The 26,620-nt window shown below is 37.4% G+C and overlaps 1 protein-coding gene across 1 annotated transcript in view; it reads right to left on the bottom strand.

Annotated features, from left to right (window-relative positions):
• Positions 1-884: 884 nt before the first annotated feature.
• GAP43 (growth associated protein 43) overlaps positions 885-26,620 on the bottom strand; it is a 98,937-nt gene continuing 73,201 nt past the window's right edge. Inside the window, exon 3 of the mRNA XM_054572298.1 lies at positions 885-1,542. Within this exon, the coding sequence (XP_054428273.1) occupies positions 1,457-1,542 (86 nt within the window). The 3' untranslated portion in view covers positions 885-1,456. The remainder of the gene's footprint in view (positions 1,543-26,620) is intronic.

The raw sequence follows: 26,620 nt of genomic DNA on the forward strand, positions 1-26,620 counted from the left end.
TTAAATGAACACGATTTTATACACTCTCACCATCAGCAGGAACAATGAGAGTAAATAATCAAGAATCTAAGAGCTGCCTTGTGTGGGAATAAGTCCAACAGAAGTTAATAAGCAGAAAAAGATAGATTTTGTGCCAATACTTGGGTTAAACTAAATCACTTAACAAAAGTTTCTAAGATTTATGCATTTCTCTATAATATTTAATTTAGCAAAACCTAGAGTAACCTTCCATGGCATACTTCTCCCGAGGGATGAAAATACTCTGAGGTGACTTCAGTAAAAGTAAGTCTTAGTGCCTATTATGGTTTGAATTGTGCCACTCTTCCTCAGGTTCATATGTTGAAATCCTAATTTCCAATACCTCTAAGTTTGGCTTTATTTGAAATTAATAAAGTTAAGGTGAGGTCATTATGGTGGGTCCTAATTAAATATGATTGGTATCTTTACAAAAACGGTGAATTTAGACATAAAAATACCCACAGACAATGAAGAGAGGTAGACAGAAGGTAATTATTCATATGTCAAAGAGAGAGGTCTAGAGAAGATCCTTCCCTCATGGCCCTAAGAAGGAGCCAACACTACCAACACCTTGATATTAGACTTCAAGCCTCCTGAACAGTGAGAAAATAAATTACTGCTGTTTAAGCCTCTCAGTCTGTGGGGCTTTGGTACAGCAGCATAGTGAACCAGTGCAAGCCCCAATCATCCCACCCATGATCAAAGACATTAGTTCTGACCAGAGCCCTAGGCTTTATCTGTCTTTTCTTTATCAGGGTTGTTGGTATCAGAAGGAAATAAAACACAAGACCCGGTTGGAGAGGTGTCAAACCAATGACCATGTGGAAGAGAAACACAGAGCCATTGGAGTCTGATTATTATCATGATTTATTAATATTCAGATTGAAAAAGGAGCCTTAGAGCCGCAAGTTACGCTAATTGGCACATTTGCTTTATTTATTTTCTAAACAAACTGGGTTTTTGAATTTTTTTTCTTTTTGTTCATTCCATCACATTGAAAAGGAGGAAAAGAAAAATGGTTTTGAATTCACTCGATATTTTGGACTCCTCAGGTGAACGGAACATTGCACACACACTTGGAACAGAGAGAGAAAGAGAGGAAAGTGGACTCCCACAGGGCCACACGCACCAATTCAAAAAACTTGGATACAGTGCAAGGATTTCCCAAAATGATTGGATCATCATTACCAAAAACTCGCCATAACAACACCAAGAAACAAAAAATGTTTAAGCCACACTGTTTGACTTGGGATCTTTCCTGCTTTTTTTTTTTTTAAATGTTTGCCACATAGAGAGAAAGAGGGCTAGTGGGTGGGAGAGGACAGACTCACAGATGTGAGCAGATCAGGAAGGGAAACTTCAGAGTGGAGCTGAGAAGAGGGAGAGACAGGGTCCTGGAGAGGGGAGGGTGGGGACATGGAAAGCCATTTCTTAGAGTTCAGGCATGTTCTTGGTCCACCTCGCGTTCTTCTTTATCCTCCTCCTGCCGGGCACTTTCCTTAGGTTTGGTTTCATCTACAGCTTCTGAGGTAAAAAACAAGACAGGGATGGGGAGTGGGAGAAGAGTTAGTATTTTGTCTCATCTGTTCATATGATAAGTGCAATGCATTTCTTCCTTTCATACCATTTCACATGAGCTTAAAGATGAAAAGAGATTGCTATCTTAGAATATACTTTCCAAGTTCAGAAGAGTTTACCTCCAGAAGGTTGTTCAGTGACACAAAAAAAGCTCGGGACAAAGCTATGACATTAGGAGCAAGGAGTCCACATAGAAATTACCATGGTCTCTAATCTCTCAGCCTTACAATCAAAGTATCCATATATAGGCTCTTAATATAGGGAATCAACATTAATCTTCTATCTCTTTTTCCATTAGTGTTAGAATAGTTGTGAAAGATATTATATATGGATCATTGAACAGCCATCCCAACTCTTTCATCCCTTATTTCTAGTATTATAAATGTTGGAAAGTGAAATACTTGATTTTCCTACTCCCCTTAAAGCTAAGGGTATCCATGTAACACAGATACTCTAATTGGATGATGGCCAATTAGACGCAGAATTTTGTGGAGAGGAATCCAGAGGAAGTGTTTGCCCTTTACTTTTCCCATTCTTGATGACTGAGGCATCAAACATACCTGGCAGTGTAGCAGCTATTTTGTGGTCATGGAGACAAAAATTATACACTAAGGATGATGGAGAAGAAAGATAAGAAAAAACCTCTTACTGAGTGACCATACCACTCGGATACTTTCTGCTCAGAATTTTTTTTTATTATGTGGGACAAAATAACTAACCTCCTTAAACCATTGTAGTAGTTTTTAATTTCTTGAAATCAAAAGCATAAGGTAACTGTGCCTTGTGTCTTTATAATGTATCTCTTTTTTTCCCCTCAGGAAGCAGGTGACTTTGCTAATAACTCTTCTGTCTGGTTTCCCTAAAGAACTCAGTGAATTGATTTCATGCTTCAAGATAGTTTACTAATATGCCAGCTAGTAGAAAGAGAATTCATTTTCCCTGAAACCACCTGTATTACTAACATAAACTTCCTGTTTCAAGGGTCCGCCAAGACCACCCACAAGTTCCATGATTTACTAGGAGGATTCACAAGAGTCAATGGACAGTCCTATTTATGGATGTGATTTATCACAGTGAAAGGACACAAAGGAAAATCAGCAAAGGGAATAGTTGCATGGGTGAAGTGCAGAGGAAACCAGGAACAGCATCCAGTAGTCCTCTCCCCACAAGCATCCCACAGTTGCAGAGGATAGGATGTGTGTAATTCCTCTAGCAGTGAACTGTAACATGTGTGAGATGTCATCTATTAGGGAAGTTCACCTAAGCTAACAGATCTGGAGTTTTTATGGGCTAGTCCTGCAGGAACCTACTACAAGCAGTAACCAAATCCAGACACGCAGAAGGAAAACAGACATCCAACACAAACCATACTCTTGCACAGTTTAGGCACAGTGAACACTCTTAGGGAACAATGAGAACCCTCTCAAAATCCAATTTCCCAGATGTTAGCCAAGGGCCAACTTTATAAGCAGGGCTTCCTAAGAATTGAGAGATGTTGAGATTAGAGAAATGAGGGGGCATTTGTTTATTTTTTATCATAGTTTACATTCAAATTATTTTGTGTTAGTTTCAGGTGTACAGCATAGTGGTTAGAAAATCATATACTTTACAAAGTGATTCTCCCTAGATTTCTGCTACCACCTGGGCAATAATTACAATATTATTGGCCATATTTCCTATGATGTACTTTATATCCCCATGACTATTTTGCAACTAGACCAGCCCCCTAACCCCTCTCCCCTTGGGCAACCATCAGTCTGTTCTCTGTATCTATGGAAGAAAATATGCAGAATTTTTGGCATATTATGCTTTATTATTTCAAGAAAAGTAAAAATGCAACTGAAACACAAAAAAAGATTTGTGAAGTGTATGAAGAAGGTGCTGTAGCTGATCAAACATGTCAAAAGTGGTTTGAGAGGTTTCATGCTGGAGACTTCCTGCAGGACAATGCTCCATGGTCAGGTAGGCAAGTGGAAGATGATAGCAATCAAATCAAGACATTAATTGAGAACAATCAATGTTATATCATGTGGGAGATGGCTAACACTAAAAATATCCAAATCAATAAAATTATTGGTGAAAATTTTAAAAATGTGTCTTTTATTTTACAGAAAAAAACTACACTCACTTTTTGACCAACCCAGTATTTTGTTCTTTAGAGTCCACATGTAACTGAAATCATATATACTCTCTAGGTCCATCCATGCTGCTGCAAATGATAAGATTTTGTTCTTCTTTAATCCTCACCCAAGGATATGTTTATTGATTTGAGAGAGAGAGGGAGAGAGAAACAACAATGTGAGAAACATCAATCAGTTGCCTCTGGTTTGTACTCCCCCTGGGGAGCAAAACTGCAACTTAGGTATATGCCCTGAGGATGGTTTGAACTTGCAATCTTTTTGTGCATGCACCAACACTCCAAGCAACTTGGCCACCTAGTCAGGTCTATGATTTTGTTCTTTTTTATAGCCAAGTAATATTCCATTGCATATATGTACCACAACTTTTTATCCACTTATCTATTGATGGGCACTTGGGTGGCTTCCATATTTTGGCTATTGTAAATAATGCTGCAATGAATATAGGGGTGCATATGTTCTTTCAAACTAGTGTTTTGGGTTCCTTTGTATACATACCCAGAAGTGGAATTGATGAGTAATCAGACAGTTCCATTTTTAACTTTTTGAAGAACCTTCATACTGTGTTCCATATTCTCTTTACCAATCTGCATTCGCACCAACAGCACTTGAGGGTTCTCTTATCTCTACAACCTCCACAACACTTGTTTGTTGGTTTATTGATAGTAGCCATTCTGACAGGTGTGAGGTGATATCTCATGAGGTTTTAATTTGCATTTCTCTGATGGCTAGTTAAGCATCTTTTCATATGTTTATTGGCCATCTGTATGTCCTTTTCGGAAAAATGTTTATTCAGGTCCTCTGCCCACTTTCTAATAGGATTTCTTTTTTGGTGTTGAGTTGTAATTCTTTATAAATTTTGGATATTAACATTTATTGTCTGTATCATTAGATAATATGAGCTTCTGTCAAGTGGGCTGTCTTATTGTTTTGTTGATGGTTTCCTTTGCTGTGCAATAACTCTTTAGTTTGATGTAGTCCCAGAAATGAGGTCTTTTTAGAAGACCATTAGAAGAGCTCATAAAACTGTATGCCTCTTTCAGGTTGGTCAAATACATATTTATATTCACATAAAGCCGAGCATTTATAGCCAAATAAGACCAATGCTGCTAAATATATTTTTGGAATCCCTTCTTGGGAACATTATCTAATAATATTTTTTAAAAATCCTTGAAAATATGTAAGATTCTTATAATCAAACAAAGCTTATCTTGTAAATAAGTTTGCAGCTATGATGAAAATTTTTATTTTATGACTCATTTTTTACCAAAGTTTTTAAGTCTGATTTATTTGGGGGGTTTGTAACTTACTGTAAGTTATTTCCAAATTGTAGTCATTTCAGTAAGACTACCTACTGCTTCTCTTAAAGATTTTTTAAGGCCATAGTCTTCTACAATGATCATTATTAACCCTTTAAGAACCAGCAAAACAATCATATTTTCCAGAAAAATTTTTGGATGAAACTAACTCAATTCTAACATTATAGTATGTTATGTACCAGCAGTGTTCCTCATACATTATAGAAATTTAGTATGCTAATGAATCATTTCATTTTCTGACAGAAGAAAGCTTCCAGATTTATTTTAGTGAGGGCTGTCTATAGCAATTTGAAATCTTTTTAGAGAATTTACTTAGTTTCCCAGACTTGCCCAAACCCTTGGATACTAAAGGTATGCCCAGGGTGGTTTACTACCCTGATCAGCTCTAAGAAACAACATATTTAATGCCCCCTTCAAACTACAAAAGAACAGAATATTGATTTAAGCTGTTTAAAACTACATAGAAGGATTAGCTGTAGGAACAAGAAAATACTTCAAAACTCTCTCCCTGAAATAAAAACTTGAAAACCTGGGAGCTATTATATATGATTTGAGGAAGATTAAAACATTCAAAATAAAAAAGGTGGAAGTAGTCTGGGTAAGGTGAGAATTATTATTTATTTGTGGAATAAAGGGAACAGAATTCAAAAGGGGAAAACAAAAGAATAAAAATTTAGGTAACTCTGATGAGCAGCCATACTTTCTGTCTACTATTGGTGTGGTAACAGGTTAAATCTTCCCAAATTCCCCCACTTTCAATTGCCATCCTTTGCCTGGGCCTAGGAGAAAAGGTGAAATTTGACACTTACCTGTTGATTGTAACAGGAAATTACTGCTATTTTCTATTAAAAGAGCTTCAGTATCTACATATTCTCTCCTCAAATGCTTCAAAGTATTTGATATTCATTCATTCATTCATTCATTCATTCATCCATCCATCCATCCAATGAATTATTATGAATCACTTGCAGTGGGCTCAGCATTCTTCTAGGTATTGAGAAGAAGCAGTGAAAAAACACAACAAATGTTCTTGCTTTTGTTTAAGCCTTCTATAATATACTTTTACCAAACAATAAAATCTATAATCATAGATTGTCAGCAGTGAGAGGGACCTTTAACATCATCCAGACATTAAACCATAACTCTAAGTAATAACAATATCTATTTTTGCTCAGCTTTGAGCAACCAGCCTCTACCCGCACCATGTCCAGCACAGAATCTAGTGCAGGGAAGGCCCTCAATTAATATTTTCTGAAAGCAAGAATAAAAGGACATTCTCATTTCCCAGATGAGACAACTGAAGTCCAAACACAGGATGAGATTTTCCCTAAATCATAAGATTTGCTCAAAGCCCAGCCAGGACTAAAACTTAGGTCTTCTACTTGCCCAGGTTTTCCCATTATATTAGGTGGCCAAACTCAATCAGAGTAGAGTCAAGTGAAATCCATTTTATCAATTCAGCATTGGAAACTAAGTATCTGGGGTTCATAGGCTTTTAGAAGCCTATTAAACGTCTGTGATTAAAAACAAATTGTTGTTTCAAAATGTAAAATAATATTAAAACTGATAAAGTTCAGTTAGAAAACTACAAAAGGAACAAGTCAATCAGCTGGGATGTAAGTCAGCTGAACACACACAATTATAGTGTATATGCATTATATTTTATATAAGATGAGAGTAATTTTATACTTTCTTGATATTACTAAATATTAAACAAAGGGGTTATCTTTGTGTTAGATGACGGGAAAACTAGTTAGTAAAAATAAAACATGTCAGATTGGTGGATTCAACAAAATTCTTATAGGCCACCAGGAAATTATGGAGAGTAAAAAATTCTAAAGTAACAATTTTTTATAAACACAAAGGTGAGGTAAGCTAAAAACTCATAACAATATTTTAAAAAATAAACCTACATGCAAATGAAGGAAACAGCAATGAGATGTGGACCACACAACTGCTCTAGTTAGAGCCATTTTGATGGGAGACTGCACAAGAGTTTGCAAAAGTTTGAACCTCACACAAAGGGAAATTTATGGAGAACACAATCTGAGTTATATATAAATAGGTACACTTGAGCCTGAATGTCAGCAAGAACTTCTGGAGATTGCTAACTTGCTTTTTCTCTCACTGATGTTAACTTTAGACAAGTCAGTGTAGTTAATTAATCATGTAGAATACAGTCGTATATGTACATTTTCTTACCCATTATATTCAGCGGCCTCTCTGCCTGGGAAAAAAACATACATTATTACATTCCTGGCCCCTTGCATAAAGCATTTAGCTATAGCTAACATATTTGACCTCTTACTCTACGCTCAAGACCGTTCTAAGTATTTTATTCTATATCATTTTATTTCATTCTCACAGGTACCTTAATCACCCTATTTTATAGCTGGGAAACTGAGACACAGTAAGATGGAGTAGTTTACCTAAGACCATGCTGTTTGTGAATGGCAGCAGTGAGTTCCAACTTAGGACAGGACAATTTAGACAGCTTCTGCTTTCTATTGCTCTCCCTGCCCTTATCTTTGCCCAAGAAGGGCGCATATTCCCTTAGTAGGAGCTACAGCAGGGAGTCGGCAGATATGTAGCCTGGGGACTACAAAATCTAAAAACTGGTCTTGATAAAAGCAGCTCAGAATGGAGAGAAGAATCTCGATTAGTCTTGAATAATATGACTCTTGTCTTGGTACTTTCTGGCACTAATTACATAATTTGTAAATGCTAGAGATGAGTTAATATGCATTTAGTATTTTGTGCAAAAACTTTCATCATCATAGTGAGTGGCAAAGATAGATGAATGGCTGAGGCCAGCTGGTCACTCCAATTATCATGATCCAATTAGTATAATTAATCACATTTCCCATCTAGAGGATCAACCTCCCTCGGAGATAGTTATTGCTTACGAGGACGCTGTAGAAGCGAAAGATCAAATGAGATTTTCAATACCAAGTGACATAGAACAAGTGAGTGGAAGTAAATGGGCCCAAAGCTGGCAAATGAGGAAAACCTGAAGTTGATGATATGACAGCTGATATCCAGCAAGTTAAAGAGTAGAAAATGCTTTTCCATTTTCAGTTTAGCTCTGAATATACTTTTGTTTATATTAAACATGAAATCCTAATGCTAATTAAGTTCAATTAGATAATCATCTAATAATAGCACTGTAAATTTGGTTAAAATATTACAAGAAAAGAGCAAGATCAAATTAATCACAGAATATCATCTATCTACCTACCTATCAATCTGTATATCATCTTAAGTGACCAGTGAACTTATACTCACTAAGAGTCATTAATGTTCTATCTGGTGAAGGCTTCTCTCCCCAAATCAGTCTTCACCAGGGGAAATCAACCCTAAATTCAGTTTGATTATGAGACAGAATATATCCAAGAGGAAAATGATTATGTAATTTAATGGTTTGCTCTATGAGGGAAGAAAAAGATGTTTTTTAAAAAAATAAAACTGGGCAAATTTTTATAATAATTATATTAAATAATATTTAAATTCTCAAAAATCACATTCTGTCAATTTTTATAGGTGATGTTAGAATCTGGTAAAGAGCTATAACCTTCTCCAGCCTTGACATTTTAACTTGAGAAAACATTACTTTTCCCAGGCCCAAGATCTCTTAGAAATAACCATGTTCTCTAGCAGTCTCTACGTATTTGATAATTTTCTGTGTTAACTTAAAAAGAGAGAGTGAAAATCATATCCTAAAGTCATATATCCTTAATGTTTTAGAGTTGGAGGATGCTTTCAAAGAAAAATGTGTAAATTTATTCATTTATTCATTCTGTGTAAGTTCCTGGATCATAGTTACTATGCTCTGTTCTATGCACACAGCAGTGGTGATGCAGCAACAAAAACACCAAGCAAAGATCTCTACCTTCTTGGACTTTATATGCTAGTAATTACTGTCATGTGTGTTTCTTGTTGGAGAAGGAGTGGTGAAAGAAAACATAGTAGGTAAGAACTCAGTCCAAAGGGGCATAATTTCTCCTGGACCAGATTTGCAAAATTGGGTATCTTGAATGAATCTTGTAAGTTTTGAAACAGGGAAAACCCTAGTAGTTTTCACAATCTGGATCCACAACCACTATTCCTAAATAAATAAATTAATAAATAAAAATCAGACCACATTAAGGCAACAAGAAAAGTGGAAGTCATTTCTGTATCCCTTTGGAACAACTTGGTGGTAGCCCTAAAAGATTAAAGGGACCCAGGGATGCTTCCACAGTGGTCCTTGAAAAATGTACACCAAAATGGCTCTCTGATCCGTGCTGAAATAGATTCTGGAAGCAGTTCTTGCCTTTATTCATTCCATTCATTTCCTCGAAAGGGTGAGAATAACACATGTGCACATTCTGCTGGTGAGCGAATACCAGGAACATATGCAGCAGCGGCTGCTTGTGCGTCAGCCAGGCAGCCGGCTGCAATGCTGCTGGGGGGATGGCGGTGTTCCCAGCTGCCAGTGCCTACACTGAGCTCTAATGGCCCTGTTTACTGGCTCTGGTCCAGGCTCCTCCACAGCCCTACATTACTGAAATTAGGTTGAGTGGATTTCCGAGTAAAACATTACCTCTTGGGACCTGCCCAGCTCTCCCCAGCCTTGTCAACATTGATTAAATAGAAGCTGCTATCATCCTGGGGCCATGCCCACAATTACTCTACCAGTCACTACTAGCTGGGGCATTTGCTCCCTTTCTTTATTTATTTTCATCTTTCTTGAATATTAAGTATCATCATCTGAAAGGCTCAAAGGAAAGTAATAAAAAAAAAATTCTGCAGCTAACTCACATATGCCCCTCTTGTCACTTATGTGGTCTTCCTCTTGAGCCGTGTACCAGATGTCAATCTGGAGCCCGATCATGGCTTTTGGTGGTCACTGGCATCCACATTTTATGCTTTTCATGATCATATTTTACATTTCAAGTTCATTTCAAGTTCCTTTCAAGGCAAGTGTATGCCATTTTGATGTGAGCAGAATGGTACAAATATCACCCATTTCCCCTCCTTCCTTTTTGAGCCTTTGAAAGAGATGCTTACAACACTATTTACTTTAAGAATTAATGAAGAAGAAAATTCAGAGGCAGTGTGGCAGGGTCCCAGTGACATCTGAAACATATTGCTTCTTCTCTTAGAAGTTGAGGCTTAGGATCAAGCTGATTTATGTTCTAGCCTTGACTGTGCAACCAATTAGTCATATGACCTCAGAGAAGTTACTTTTCCTTTCTTTGCCTTGATTTTCTAATTAACAAAAAAAAAAATATGGATTATAAGGCCTTATTGCACCTTATTGCAGGTTGTTTGGAGGTGGGAAGGAGGTATTTGAAAAGACTTTATGAAATTTAAAGCACACAATGTAGTATGTTGACATTTTTAATCCAATCTGTGGGATTTGGGTAAAAAAAAGAAGCATCCATCAAATTTAACATTTTCAGCCAAGGAAGAAAAATAGAGATTTCCCAAAAGGGGGAGGGGACCTTCTTTCTTAGATAAATGATTAAGACAATTTCTCCCCTAGAATGTTCCTGTAAAGCCTCTAACTCTGTTCAGAAAATAAGAATACTAGTGATAGATTAATTCAACAGAGCTACTCCGTTATAGACATTGGAAAAGAATCCAGCATTTCTTACCTATAGAACAAAAGTTAGTGCTAGAATTTTCTGAAAGGAGAAAAAAACCCTGAGATTAAAAAAATAAAAAAATTTAAAAAACCTCAAATAAGGTATAGTTTGACCTTGAAAACTTCTTAAATATTCTCTCTACAAAATTAGTGTTTGACCTCATTTCCCCATTAGACCATAAAGATCAAAAAATTATAATTCATGTTATAATTTACGTGGCTCACATAGTTGCCTTACATAATTTTGGGGACCAGATGGGATAAATATAAAAGATTAAATGGTGTTCATGTTATTTCTTACCATTATCACAATGAGTAAGTCAACTTTTAAAGGTTAAATATTAAAACAAATATTGGGGCGTATTTTTAGCATAATAGTCAAATAGACTCGGTTTTTCCTCCCCCTAGCTAAATCACATGCTGAGGTCACAGCAGAATGTGACGCTCTGCTTAACGTTCCTCTTTGGGAGGAACAGAACGATGGGGTGTCAGCATAAACCATGCCTGCGCCCCTGACACGGGGGAGTTTGGGAAGGGCTGTGCCCAGATAGAGAAGCCATGCTGTGATATTGACAGTAGCTAAGAACGATGATCAGAAACAGTTCAGCCTAGAAATTAAGTTTGTTTTGATGTTTTCTGTAAAATGATATGTCTATTTTTAAAATTTCAAAATTTGATCTGACAGGAGTTCAACCCTGCATTTTCCCTTTTCACTTTATAGAATCTCAGGTGAGGAGTATCCTATCCAGGAGAAAATCTTAGTTGCATCTCTCTCGTTTTTACAAATTCAGTTGCAAAGGAGCCAGTCAGATAATAACATTAACGTAAGAACCTGGCCATAGGTAAAAGCAGTGGCGTGGTCTGTAGGGAACAGGAAAGTGCATACATTGCCTAATGATATTTAAAAATTGTAAAACACTCATTGGACAAATAAAAGAGGTATGGGGTATCTGGAGTAAGGATCTGAAATTGTATGAGGAAGTTACAATGTGGACTTTGATTCAAAATAGAAGAGGTTCCCCTTAATCAGAATAAAAAAGTCATATCTGTGTTCAAGAACTAACTTCAATCAGGAGTCCTGACTAACAGTGCCACCTTTTCCATTTCGCTAAATTTAAATTATTCGCATTTCAAGATATTTTTTAAAAGTGTTTTTCTTTTATAACTCCAGAGAGAGGGGAACGGAGGGAAAAAAGAGAGGTAGAGAAAAATTGATGTGAAAGAGAAACATTGATCCTTGAAACATTGAAACATGCCTCCTGCATGAGCCCATCTAAGGACTAAACCTGCAACCCAGGCATGTGCCCTGACCGGGAATCAAACCTGTGACGTTTCAGTTTGTAGGACGACACCAAACCAACTGAGCCACACTGGCCAGGGCTCAAGATTTTTTTAGTGAATGAAGTAAAAAAATAAATAATGACTTTTAGATTTTATAAATAAGCTACTAAAGCAAAAAGAGGTAACAAAAAATCATTTCTCCTTATCATATCTCCCCTTACTTGCCTTCAAATATTCTCAACATGTTTTCATCCCTACCTATGGCTTCCAGATGTACTGCCTTCTTTGTTGCAGACGCTCTTGGTAACCCCCTCAGGTCTTTTTCACCAGCCCATGCATTCTTCTCCCAGCTGCAGGAGGTGTTGGTTGTCCATGCTTACACCTGTCCCTTGGATAGGGGTTGTGTGAAACACCTCAACCTCAGATGCCTGAGAGGTCATGCCCCTTTTTCATCCCATGACTCCAGAGCCTTTGTTTTTGGGCAAAACAATCTCTGTGGTACAATTTGTGCTTTCGAGTTCTCTGTGGGGTCAGGTTGAGACTACACTTTTCCTGAATCTACTTGTTATGAATCTACTTTCCGGCCTCTTGTCTTTCCTCACTCTCAGATTTCAATCAATGAAGTATTGGCACAAGACTCCTTTCTTAGGGTCTGATTCTAGAGAATGGAACCAACGGTATTCTTTTAACCAAAAATTAAGGACTGGAGTTGGAAGGTAGGCCAGTCAATTGACCTTCATCAATGTATCTAACAAGTGTTGCTTAATCACTCCTCATGACCCAGCTCAAAGGTTCTTTCCACACCTTCACACCTATCCTAGGCACAATCACTTCCTTATTTATATGGAAAGTACATCTTTACATTACACATTTATGGTATCCTTTCTAGCCTTCTTGACTGAGAATTAACTTCTCAAAGGAAAAGGATACATTTGCTAGCAATTAAATTCTACAAAGGCAGAGATTTTTAATTTTGTTTACTGATAAATCACATATGCCTAGAAAACTGTCTGGCAAATATATACATATATTTTTAATGAATCAATGCACATATATTACCCTCAACTTCTAGTGTCATACTTATAACAAGATAGGCATTCAATATTTATAGAAAGAAAGTAATGAAAAAAGGGGACAGTCCCAAGAATGTTTTGTGATATGTTACTAAAACCTCTATTACCTCAAGCAGACAAAGTGTGGATCTCTGATGTTACCATGATTAAAAGGCAGAGGTTGGTATGAATTTCAAAATATTAAATTATAAAAAATAATCCTAATAGGTTTCTGGTTTACTGTCATGGAAAATATTATTCCATCATCTTCTTTTTTTTTTGTTAATTTTAATTTTACATCTTCTAATTTTACAAAGATTATTCAGATATATAAAGCCCAAACATAAAAAATAGATAGCTACTATAAGCATAACAACTTTTACATGAATCAGAGTAGTGGTTAACAGAGCTGCTTCTAGAGCCAGACTATCATTTAAATTCTATCTGGGACATTTACCATAGTTTTCAGTAAGTTATTTTGCCTCTTATTGTCCCATTTTTCTTATCTCTAACTGGTGATAATATTGATACCTTCCTCATGGTCTTGTTATGAAATTTAGATGTGTTAATTACTTAAGGTACTTAATAATAAATGATGTGTTTCAGCACCTGTTCAGTAAGTGTTGGCTATTATTAAGTGACTTAAAGGGAACTAACACCACTCTAATGTTTACTATGTTGTAAGGGATTTTGCACATAAGTATTCAACATACATCTTCCCTGCTTTCACATTTCTTCATCAATAAAATGAGAATAATAATACCTACCTCACAGTTTGTGATGAGCATTAAATGAGAGAATAAAGAACCTAATACAGTGCCCCTACCTTGCTCACCTATGTGCTTAATGCACAAGAGTTATCTTCTCCTTCTCTCCACTTTCATGCTTACCCAATCTTAGCCCACAGCCAAAGAGAAACTTTCTTCAAATATCCAAAGAAAGGGAAAGAAAAGTCTGTGACTTATGAAGTTTTTGCTTGTAGAGTGAAAAATTTTTTTTGAAAAAAGTCTTTGACATCAAAGGCCCAGGTCTAGAAATGATTGCAAGGGCAAAGATGACCATTGATCAAACTTGAGAGTCATAACTTTGTGATGCAAGAATCAAGGCTGCTAAACAGTAGTGTCTCAAGAGGCAAGAGCGTCTCTGAGATTGATTGCTCCTTCTCCAGAGCAGAACAATCTTCTCTATTTCATCACATAGAATAGCAATCAGTTGATTTCAAGGGAAACATCCTATCATCAGCCTTAGCTCCATATGACTCCCTAAATTTTGAAACAAAAATTTACCATACTGAATGAGCAAGAAGCAAGTCACCTCCTGACTCTGGATGTGCGGTAAATCTCGTATCCAGTAGGCAAGTTACACAGGAGGATGATAAATCTCCAGGATTAAGAAAATTTTTCTTAGTTGGTAATAATTATCAAGTTCAAAACTTAAAAAAAGACCTAAAACTTGTCGCTTAACCTTAAGGAAAATGTTCAGAGACAGTGAAAAATTTCAACTTCATGAGAAAGATCTTTTCATTTCCAAGAAGGCCTGCAGTCATCTGGGGACAGGGCATATGTTGGGGAGAAATTGGTGGGGCTATGTAGTAGACTGTTCTGATCAGGTAATTCTTTCTACCTTGCACAATTTTTGCTCTTTTTTGGGCTTTCTAGAGCAAGGAATTCCAGCAGATTTTAGAGAATAAAGAGAAAAAAGATAAAAGTAGGAAAGTATCATTCTCTTAAAAGAATTCCAAGCACATCCCTGGCTGGTATGGCTCAGTGGATTCAGTACTGGCCTGCAAACAAAAGTTGCAGATTCAACTCCAGATCAGGGCATATACCTCCTGGGTTGCAGGCCAGGTCCCAACTGGAGGCACATGAAAGGCAACCACACATTGATTTTTCTTTCCCTCTATTTCTCCCTCCCTTCCCCTCTCTCTAGAAATAAATAAATAAAATATGTATAATATTAAAAAAGAAAAAAAAATCCAGGCACAGAAATACCATACTTTTGGGGAAATCTTGTAAAAACATGATTTCTGCTTCCCAGGATTATCTTTAATTCCTCTTGCTGCATTTTGGAGATTAACAATTTTCAAAAAAAAAATCAGACCTCAGGTATTTGCTATTAATTATTTAGGTCTATACTTATTTATGGTATCAAACTATATATATATTTTTTCCAGACACTTTTCTAGGCATTTGGGATCAGTCAGTAAACAAAATTAAAAATCTCTGCCTTTGTGGAATTTAAGTGCAAGCAAATGTATTCTTTTCCTTTGAGACTCTTGAGTTCTCAGTCATGAAGACTAAAAATGATACCACAAACTAACAGGCTAATCATGTTTATTTGTCATTTTTCATTCAATTTATTCTATTAGCTTTTCTTTCTAGCAGCTTTTTTACATTTATTGAAACAGGCTTTCTCAGGCATTGTTCTAACCATTTCAAGTTTGGTTTTCCTTAAGTATTTCTATTATTCTCATTGTTTACAATGATGATCTTATCTGTTGATCAGTTACAAAGGTATAGTGATTTGTGTCTGTCAGACCTTGGAAAAGTTAATAAACAGTCTAGGTGACACTCGTTTTCATTTAAAAATTCAACTAATTATCTATAGTATTTTAACATATGTTGAGTTAATATGCCTTTTTTACAAAGGTTGTATTTTCAATATATATCTTTAAAAGCAAAAGCAGACTTAGTTTTTAAAACCCCCAATGTGATATGTGATTTAATAATTTCTCTGATTCCAAAGTTAAAATATAGAAACCCAAATGAGGCATTATTCTAACTCTGTAAGAGTCACTCCAATAGTGATGCAGCTGCCTAAAATGTTTTCCTACATATGAATATCTATTGCTTGAGTAACATTTAAATTTTTAAAATAAAAACACTACGCTTATGAGTCATATTCGGCTCAGGCCTTACCATGACTTGCCATGTTGTGTTTGGGAATATTTGCAATAAGCCAGACAATTATTTATCTTTGTTGTTTAATTTTCCCTTATGGCTGTATCTACACAGCACAAAGAAAACTAAACACTTGGCAGTTGTCTTGTTAATTTCATCAGTACAAATGGATACACCATAGAATTCAGGACAAAAAAATAAAAAAATCTGTATATATTGTCATAGAATCGGCTTATAATTGTAAAATTACAGAATAATGGAAGGTGAAGGAGATCTTGGAGATCATCTGATCTCAGCTGCTCATTTCCTCTGAGAAAAACTATAAATGGAGAGTTTCTGTGACTTGCCCAAAGTCACATGGCTAATTAGAATTCACTGAATCTGCCCATAATATTATAATCTCTCTTATAATTTTAAGGGATGAGAGGATTCTACTGCTTGATTTCAACTCTCTTTTCTCTCCAATAGTACTAAAGTATTATATAAATCTATTCCTCCCTCCTCTCTCTTTTTCTCCCTTCCCTCTCTCCCTTTCCTTTTTACTGTCCTCCCTCCCTCCCTCCCCTGTTTCTTCTCTCCCTCACCTTCATTCCTCCCTCCCTCCATTTATTTTCTCCTTTGTGAAAAAGAAGGTAAGCTCAGTATAATTTTGCTTTAAGGGCTACCAAAAGTAATTTTAGATACTGTAGAGGCTTGCAAAACCAGGGCTGAGGATTACTGTTGTATCAAACTTCAACATATTAAATACCAATTGTGAAAGGTATAGTGGATATGGTATAGAGAGATGGAAAAAAATGGGCACCTCTAAAAATGTGACTTAGACTGAATAGTCATAATAAATTATAGTAGGTTTTAGTAACTAAATGACTAAAGAGTTACTAGGTAGTAAGAGTCCAGAAGTAGCAAAAATTACTACAAATGTTGTCATTTCTAAAAATCTGTAAGAGATTGTGGCTATGTTGTGAGGAAGAGGAAATAAAAGTGCATGCCATCTCCGCATTTACTATTCCTTCCACTTCCCAAGGAAAGCAGAGTGCTAAAAAACCAACTGAGAAGGTTTAACTCAATTTTAAAATTAATTTAAAAAGCGTTATTATAACAAGAAAGCCCTATAAAGGTGTTTGTGCTTACACACAGGTAACTAAACGCAACCCTCGTCTCTTACTGCGACAATTCATTTTGTACTCATTGTGAGTTTGGGCTTCCTGGGGCCTGTGAAATTATGGCACTGCTTGTGAGTGAAAAATTGCTTTAAGAATCAATAGTACTCACTGGAATACAACCAGAGCTTTATCAAAAAAGTAATATTTTTATTTGTACTGATTTTCTCTCTTTAGTCAATGATGCCAAAGCTCTTTACTTGTATTTAGTGGCAAAGAATGTAATAGCTTTGGCTATTTGGAGACATCGGGACAATAGGTAGTTAAAGAATAAAAACTCATGATGAGTCTGTAGTTTATCTGGGATAAAACTTGAGTATCAACTATGTCTGCCCATCATATAATATCTCCATTTGAACACTCATTCTACTGGAGGTTTTAGGCACAATTTGACTTGATGCTGAGCCAATTTGTTAGGGCCCTTTAAGTTATTTTCCTGGCCTAGGAATGAGAATGACATCAATTCCAGGACTAGGCACAGAATTCTGTCTGAATAATGGATAGTGGGTGACATCATCAGTGGGGCCTACAGGGATCGATGGCAGTATACCCAGCTGGCATTTAAGGAGGGTGGTGCAGACACTGAAGTCTGAATCAGTGCAGTCACATCTTAACACATCTTTCTGCTTCCAAGTTAGCCTTCTTGCAATTTTCTCTGTCATGTATAGTGGTAACTAAAATAGTTACTTAAAACCAACAGATGATAATGTAAAACAGGAGAGGAGAAGTTTGCTGCCCCAACAAATTGCTTGATACCACTGAATCAGAGACAAGGAACATGACTTTCTTGTCATTTAAAGGAATGTGTACTTAATGAATTTTTTTTAATCATAGTCTCACTATAATTTTGCTTGGACATACTGGGATGTCTCAGGTCTTCTCAGTCTCAAAGAGTAGTACAGAGTCTTTTAAACTCTTCCAGGGCCTATGCCATCTTATCTAATTGTGACAAGAAGGAAGGAAGGAAGGAAGGAAGGAAGGAAGGAAGGAAGGAAGGAAGGAAGGAAGGAAGGAAGGAAGGAAGGAAGGAAGGAAGGAAGGCTATACTAGGTATAGGAAAAATACATTGAGTTAGTTTAGTTTTCTAAGTTAGGTTTTTATGAGATCTTGGAAGGAGAATTAGTAAATTAAGGGAGACATAGTAATAAATTCGGGGATAAAGATGGTATTGAAAATTTTCAGAAGTTGTAGGGGAAAATAAGAAAAAGATATTTAACTGAAGTTAACTTGAGCATAAATTATAACATGCAATGAAATTCTGTAAAGTGTCAACACCTTGTAGCCAAGGAAATCAGGAGTACCAGGAAATCACCCATAGTTGAACAAAGCAGGGTTTGTTGGCATGTTGCAGCTAGGGAGAACATATGCCACAGGGAACCAAAGGCATCACAGTGTCAGGGGTTAGAAAAGACTCATTTGGGCTTGTGCTAAGAGATTTGGATTTGAGGAAGCAAAGCTTAGATCTGGCTTGGATGCTGTAATAAAGCAGGGGTCATTTTATGATTGCAAATATCAACAAATGTCTAGAAGGAAGAAAGAATGAGGCAAGCATCTTTGTTTTCATATTAGGCAGGTAGGGGAAATAGTTGGACATTTTATGATTTAGAAAATGCCCATACTTAGTCTGTGTTCAAACATGATTATGGTGGTTTGTTTTGTCTTGAATCATCATACAAAGTCTGATGTTGGTGTTCTATGAAATTGTTTATGTTAACAGGAGAGCTAAGGCCTATCTATGAGTGCTAGGCCTGTTCCTGGCTGTCAGGGGCTGCTTTTCCCTTTCTCAGAAGAAAGAAGGGAGACTAAACTTGACTTTCCATATCTGAGGTGTCATTTTTAAGGCCAGCCATTGTATCTACCTGTGTTCCACTCCAAATTTTTACATCTAGTAATACTTATGAATGTGTGATTCCCTTGAGCATTGTAAAAGAGAAATGGCATTGACTGCACAGACTGAAAAGATTCTGCCTCAACCCAGTGCCATCAGCTATAGCCCTCTCCTGAAATGCTTTTGCTGGCTCCTAAAGATGCTTATGACTCCCAGTGGACTAGTGGCACTGTTTTCCAATTTAAAATATTTTAATTAAAAAAAAATCCTTCAGAAAGAAGAAAAATCGGGATCTGTCACCTCGGTTGCTTTCTTACTTCATAGATATGACAAGACAGCAAGTTTGGGTTTTTCTCCCTCTCTCTCTTCTCCTCCTCCCTTTAATGGCCTGTCAAAAGGAAATTCCATCCTGTGTTGGCATTAATGCCTGCTGTAAATAAAGAGGAAATGGAGAAAAGAGGAGGAGGGAAGAGAGGGGTATGTGTGATAGAAGCTAGATTTGCAGCTCAATTGCAAGGCATCTCACAGTGTCTAGACACCAGCTGCCTGGTAACCATGGGAACCCACTAACTTTGGCTGATGGGCTGAGGAGTGATGACTCTCAGGAGATCTGGGTGGGAGCACGGTGGTGGGAGCAGAGGACGGAAGGTTGGGAGAGATGGCACAAGGATGATTAGAGCACTATGGGAGAGAGCAAGGGAAAACAAAACTCTTTGTGAAAGGGTGGCATTAACCTTGTTACTATTTTTTTCTCATGCACATTACACATGTGGTGACAAGGTACAAACCTGTCATACTCTGCAGGTGTCAGGACACAGGTTGCTAAAGATGAATAGCTGAGCTGGAACGATTATATTCCCATCAACCTCCTGCCAGTGCCAAACAACTTCCTCAGTGAACCAAAGCTTTCCACAGTAAACAGAATCAATTGTCTGAAGTCTGGGGCGTAGGAAATTCCTGTCTCTAAGAATGGCTGCTGCTTTTACAAGCACTCAGCAAAGGAGATTAATCACAGCTCTTTATACCTACCATGGCCTCCCTTATTGCTGCTCCCATTTTCCTTTGTCAAGAAAGGGTTGGGCTGCTGTTAAATAAGGCAGGATGGTGGCAGAAATGATGAGGGAATGAGTAAGAAATGAAGAGTTACCAATTCAGGGCCAACTCATCAATCATACAAACATATTTTGTTCTCTTATTCAAATATAGATTTCTATCATCACAGGTTTCTAATCCATGGACTTTTGAAGCTTTACAGTAGCTTGTTGTCACCCTGTTCCCTTGCCATCACATATTCCTTTGATTGCAATTTATAGGGAGCACTGGCACCCTTATCCCACCCCTCTCATCACTAATTTTGTGCCCATTTCTGCCCCCTACCCATATCTCTCCACCCCATTTACTTAACTAAGTACCATCACATGCAGACATATCCCCATGAACCTCCAGGCTCTTTGGAAAGGCAGAGAGCAGCCCTTTCTCACCTAAGCTTGTCTACAGCTCTACAGACTAGGTTTATTGTCTCTCTCACAGTATTTTACCTTTACTCAAGGAACCTAACCAACCATACTTAGAATCCACTAGAAGGCCTGCTGGTTTTATTGGAGTTATCTGGGTCACAAAACTGTTTTCAAATTGTGCAAAACTAACAAAAAATATGAGCGTTAATCTTTGGACTCTGACTAATAAAAACCAGTAGAGATGCCTGACTATATATGAATTTTTATGCAATAATTCTTCTGGGAAAAAATGCCCCTGTGTGAAAACTGTCCCAATCATATTGAACTATAATCAACATATACACAAGTTCAACGTACTAAAAAGGGTTACTAACATGTAAATGCTCATTTAACTATAATTTATGATAAGTAGAACATTTTAATCCACCAGGAACACTTTATTAGAGATTAAAGCATGACTCTGATATGATGATTTAACAAGAGAGAAAGGCAGCTTCTTCCTAAGCAAAGGTGTTTTTGACATCTATTTCCATTTGGTGAAAATTTCCCAGTGGTTTTGAATTACTGAAATAGTTCCCTGCTTTTAGACATGGGGAGATGGAACGAATTCCTTCCTATGACCTGTGCTCCCTGTAGGGAGTGCCTGAGAAGCACTGAAATTAGGACAAGAATCTGATCCTCAGGTGCCACTGACACAGCCCATTTATAGTCACTGTCAAGTCACCAACATCTTCTGGCCATTAGGAGGCACAGGATAACATGAAAACTGTATGAGCCACCAAAGAACTTGCAGGGGCAAAGGAGGGTGGGTAAAGATCTGCCCACGTGGCAGAGGGGACAGGGAGTAAACCAATTGAGTGTGAGGGTGATTTGGGCTCACCTTTGTCACCTATGCATTGACCATGAGGATTCACTCACCTATTCTGATTAAATAGCTATCTTCTTTCTCATTCATTGAATCAACTACACCTATTGAGTATTCATTATCTTTTCTAGCTGCAGGTAATACAGCAGTGTACAAAGCAATAATATTAAAAATACCCTGTCCTCATGGAACTTATATTTTACTATACTAAAACATTAAAATGTATATAGCACATTAGATGGTGGTAAGAGCTGAGATGGGAGTAAACAACAACAAATAGAGAGAAAATCTCCTTGAGAGGGGACATGTGAACAGAGAGCTACAGAAGGTTAGAGAGTGAACTTTATGAACACTTGGAGAATGGAGGTTTCCACGTGGAGGAAACAGTAAATGCAAATGCACTAGCTGTGAGCACATGTATTTCTCAGAGTTGTAGCAAGGGAATCATGGTACTAGAAAGGGGCAATAAAGGAAGATGACAGCCAAATGCTGATCTAGTGGGGAGGATGTTAATCACAGAGGAATCCAAGGCTATTTTAAAGATTTGGCTATTACCGAAGTGAGATGTGCTCAGATTCTAGATATATTTTGAATGTGGAGGCAATAAGATTTGCTGACAGATTTAATGTAGTTAAAGGAAAAAGAGTCAGGGTAATTCCAAGATATATAGCCTGAGGCTCAGGAAAAGAGAGACTAGCCATTTGAGATGGGGAAGACTTGAGAAGGAGCAGGTTCAGGGAGCAAAGACAGGAGTTTTGTTTTCAAAATGTTTACTTTGAGGTGTCTACTGATAAAGAATTTGAGGCGTAGAGTAAGCAGCTGTTTGAAATGGGGAGAAAGGTCTGGGCAACCTGAAAACTGGGATTTATCAGGTTGTAGACAATATTTTAAGCCATGAACTGGAAGAGATCACAAAGAAAGTAAATGTGAAAGGAGAAGAGGAGATATAAGATGAAGCCATTTAGAAACTCCAACATTTAGAAACCAGGAGAAAAAAGAGTAAAGGAAACTGAAAGGGAATGGCCACTGTGTTACGAGAAAAATCAGACATAGGTAATATACTTGATGAGCAATAACCAGTAACAAAAGTATTTCAAAGAGTAGAGAGTGATCAAGAACCCAGAGCCATTGGTAGATTAAAAAAATTTAAAAAAAAAAAAGGCCTTAGAGTTGATCATTGGATTTAAGCAACATGAAGGTCCTTTATAACTTTGGTAAAAGTTATTTCAGTGTGGGGCGGGAGGGTAAGTGTGATTGTTGTGAATTCTAGAGAGAGAACAGGAATAAATTAATCAGAGATAGTGAATACAGGCAACTCTGGTTAAGAATACAGACTCAGTAGCTAGACTGCTTGAGCTTGAATCTGGAACCTACCACTTCCCAAATGTGATACTTCAGGCAAGTTATGTAACATCCCTGTGCCTTGATTTCTCTATCTATAAAATGGAGACATAGTATATACCTCACAGGGTTGTTGTATGCTTAAGTGATATGCTCAGTAAGCATTAACTAAAATAGTCCTAATACCACTTCTCTTAACCCTTAAAAAGATAGAGCCCTTGTGAGCAAGTTCTATTATCAGCTCTGGAGACTAAAATAATAAAAACTGTTGTTTGAGCAACAATAATGAAAATGCTGCCAACTTTGATCTACTGTCATGGCGCTTTATGGCAGATTTGGATTGAACTACCTCAAGGGGGTGTTATGTTTCATTTTTCATATGATATGAGGTTCTGGTTTAATAAAAACAGTCTAGTGATCTGGGGTAGTTAATGAATTTCAGGTTTTCTAAGCACTAATATTCTTTAACCCCAAAAGAATTTTTTTTTCTGGTCATATTGAGCTTCAGTGGCAGCTCACATGAAGTAATTTGAAATATATATAAAATTCAGTGTTAAGGCATTGATAGTTCTACCCTACAAAACAATACATCTCGCATTCCGTCAAACAGATATCTCTATCAACTAACATTTCTGCATGACAATAAAAATTGACATTTGTGTAATGGTCTTGAAGCATTTTATGATTATGACTACTGTCTTTCTAACATTGTATATATTTTATTATATCCCAATTGGAAATTCATTAACAACATAGATGGCAATTATTAATCAAAACATTTCATTAAAATTAACCAGGATATTGTACTTCCCAATCACAGTGGAGAACACAGACTTTACTGTAAATGTGTTGTTTCTTTTTTTATCTTAAGATATCCAAATTAAATAATAAGAGAACAATCAAAGTAATTATACAGAGAAAGCAGAAATGAGATGCTGATATAGTCATACTCACTAGCCATGTGGCCTAAGATAAATTGTTCAAGTTCTCTTGCTTCTGTCTCCTCATCTATAAAAAAGGACAGTGATGCCCCTCATCATAGGGTCATTGTGAGGTTTAAACAAGAAACTCCATGCAGAGAATTTAGCACAGAGAATGGAAGAAGACAAGTAACTGTTATACATATTGTTGTTATCGTTGGTATCACTGTTGCTATTGCACTTCTATGGTTAGAACCTAATAAGAGAACACCAGGCCAAAGACTGAGTAATTCAAAGCTATCAAATATGCATTAGGTTGGCTTCACTTGTAATTAAGGCTTGAGTTAATATTAGAAATTTAGAGTCACCATTGTCTTTGTGAGGAAGTCTCAATTAATTGTAGGAGCTCAATAAACACACATGGCATGTGATATATTGATATGGATTTACTCCAGATAGATGATGGCTTTTGAGGTGGGACTGGAAAAAACAATCTTCCCTTCAATCTCTGAGCTGCCTGCAACAACAGCCACGGCCACTTTAGGCTTAGAGAACCGCTTGCATAGCTTCCTGAATGATTGGGCCCTGCCAAAGTGACAGGGGGAAAAATGGCTGCTGTCTCCCCCCACCTCTCCCCTTCTCATCGCTCCACCCGCCCGCCAGTCCAGCAGACACGTGCCAGCAATGAGCTGCCTGCCCCACTGGGATCCTGGGCTCCATTAATAAGCCCTGCAAGGCTGATAATTGGGGATTTGTGGAGCCTGTAGTCTTCAATAAGCCAGGTTGTTATGGAAACCAGAGGCAGCCCTCCATGTCCACAGAATTGATCCTGAAACTAAAATAAAATAAAATGAAAATAAAAGTGGGATGTTGGAAAGGATCATTTCAATCCATTCTCTCCACTTCCCCCATCATATTATTTTAGAAGCTCACCTCCAATTTGCACATGTGAGAATTCACAACTCTTCTTTCAGTTTTCCCTCTCAGCACTCCTCTACTCCCTTTTTAATTGCAACTGTTTTTTTCACCTCTGGCAAAAAAAAATCAGTTGAGCAGCGTATTACAGGAACCCCAGAGTAGACACTCTAAATCTAATTTAACACCGTGGCATTAATTCCGATTATTTGAGCCAAGAAATTAGCAATGAATATCAATGTGCTTTCCCCACCATTAAAATTACAATAAAATAACAGGATTAAAAAATGGCCTCAGAGTCTCTTACTGGCCTCTCAAGAGGTATTGTTCTAGAGCAACATGGCCACCACCCATGATGAGCCAAGATATTGTGTCCAATGAAAGGAGGGTCCAGCTCTCAAACTGGCAGAGTAAAAGGGGGCAGTTTTCTTCGATACTTTAAAAAATTAAGTGACAACCTCCTTACAATAAAAATCCGATTACTCCACCTGGTTAAAAAATCCAGGCATGATGCCACAGCATAACTGACTGGGAGGCCTGTAAATAGCCCTAAATGAGTCCAGCCTAGAGGCTGCTGTGGGCCCACAAACGTGGGCTCAGCCCCTATGCAGCAAAGACCAGAACACCATTGTTTCCTGAAAAACTTCCCACCTTCCTCCAGCAGAGGGCACCAGCGTAATTCCATTCCCAGCTGTGGAGCCCAGGTGAAAGGCTAAGTCAGGAAGAAATGACTCCAGGCCAAGTGACAGAGAAGAAATAACTTACTGTGACTAGGTCCTGCTTTTAAGCTGTTCTGAAATTAATTCTTATTTTTCGGTTCTTTCAAATGGCTAGAAACTGAGCCTCAGTACTGTTCATCAAAGCCTGCTTAATGAATAAAGCTAGAACTATTAACTTGTCTTTTAACTGAATTAGTGAGTGTGTATTGCACTGCGTGTACTCCTTGTAGAGAAGTCAGAGTTATTCTTGGAACAACAATAATGTAACAATGTAAAAACTTCAACCACCCTCTATTCTCTACTGCACTACGAGTGAAATCCTCTTACCACTTTGAGGCTTTTAAGAAGTGGATCCAGGATAACCCACCTTCCTGTGCCCCCCAATAACACCTGCATATAGGGCCAGTGTCCTCACCAATACCCCATAGCCATGTTCATTTCTTTTCTTGGACCCTACCTGCCATCCTGATATCTGAATTCCTTATCTGCAACCACAGACAGCAGCTTGCAAGCAGACATGCGCTTACATTGTTCCTACCTGGTCCTGGATTTTTCTTTAAGATGCTTATTTTTTTTTTCTCAAGCAAACTGTAACTTCCATAACAATGGATGTTCACTTTTATACATCTGTATGCTTGATAGTGCCTAATGCAGCCTGAAAATCATATCTACTAATAAATAAAATTATTGAATAGCAGGAAAATACAGTTGTTGAGACTTATGGGTTTATCTCCTCTACTCTCATACTAACTCATTATGTGACCATGGACAGACCAGGCAACCTGAATCTCTGCGTATGTTCTGCCTTTCATTAAAACACACAGCCACACAGCCTATCCTGGTGATTGTTTCAGTACAGTGCAACTTATTCTTCTTGTGTCATGGTCCCAACTGAGTATCTGATGAAATACAAGACATGAGAATATCATCCATATACACATACAGAATAACACATCACAAATGATTTCAGGTATTAAAGGATCCCTCTGAAGCCCACCCAGTTCCCAGGTCTAGGTGATTTTTAAGTTTTCTTTTAGGTTTGAGACTGCAAGATTGAACCAAGATATGACAGTTGATATCTGGTATCTACCTAGAAAGAATGTATTAGCTATTTCCCTTAGGAGACCCTACCACTTTCTATCGAATCCCTAGATTGCAGTTTCTGAGGGACCAATTACATGGAGCCTAACATCACTACCTGGTGGCACTGGCTGACTTCCAGACTCAGTCATTACTGATAATGTAAGAACTTGGTAATCTTGCTGAGCTACAAGGTAAGCCAAATATAATAGTTTCTAACTCCCAGAAGAGACTACAAATCATTGTGTCTTTCTTGTTTGGCCATAAACCACATCCTATTTGCACATTAATTTCCTTTATAAAATCAGAAATGTACTGCCAAGAAACAAAAATGCTTCAGTTAAAAAGAACCAGAAGCAAGGGTTACTATTTACTAGGCACTTCCTATGTGTTCAATGAAACATAATAGCAGGCACTTTA

Source organism: Pteronotus mesoamericanus, unplaced genomic scaffold, assembly GCF_021234165.1.
Source record: "Pteronotus mesoamericanus isolate MK-2021 breed Mesoamerican mustached bat unplaced genomic scaffold, CSHL_Meso_final contig_228, whole genome shotgun sequence".
NCBI lineage: Eukaryota > Metazoa > Chordata > Mammalia > Chiroptera > Mormoopidae > Pteronotus > Pteronotus mesoamericanus.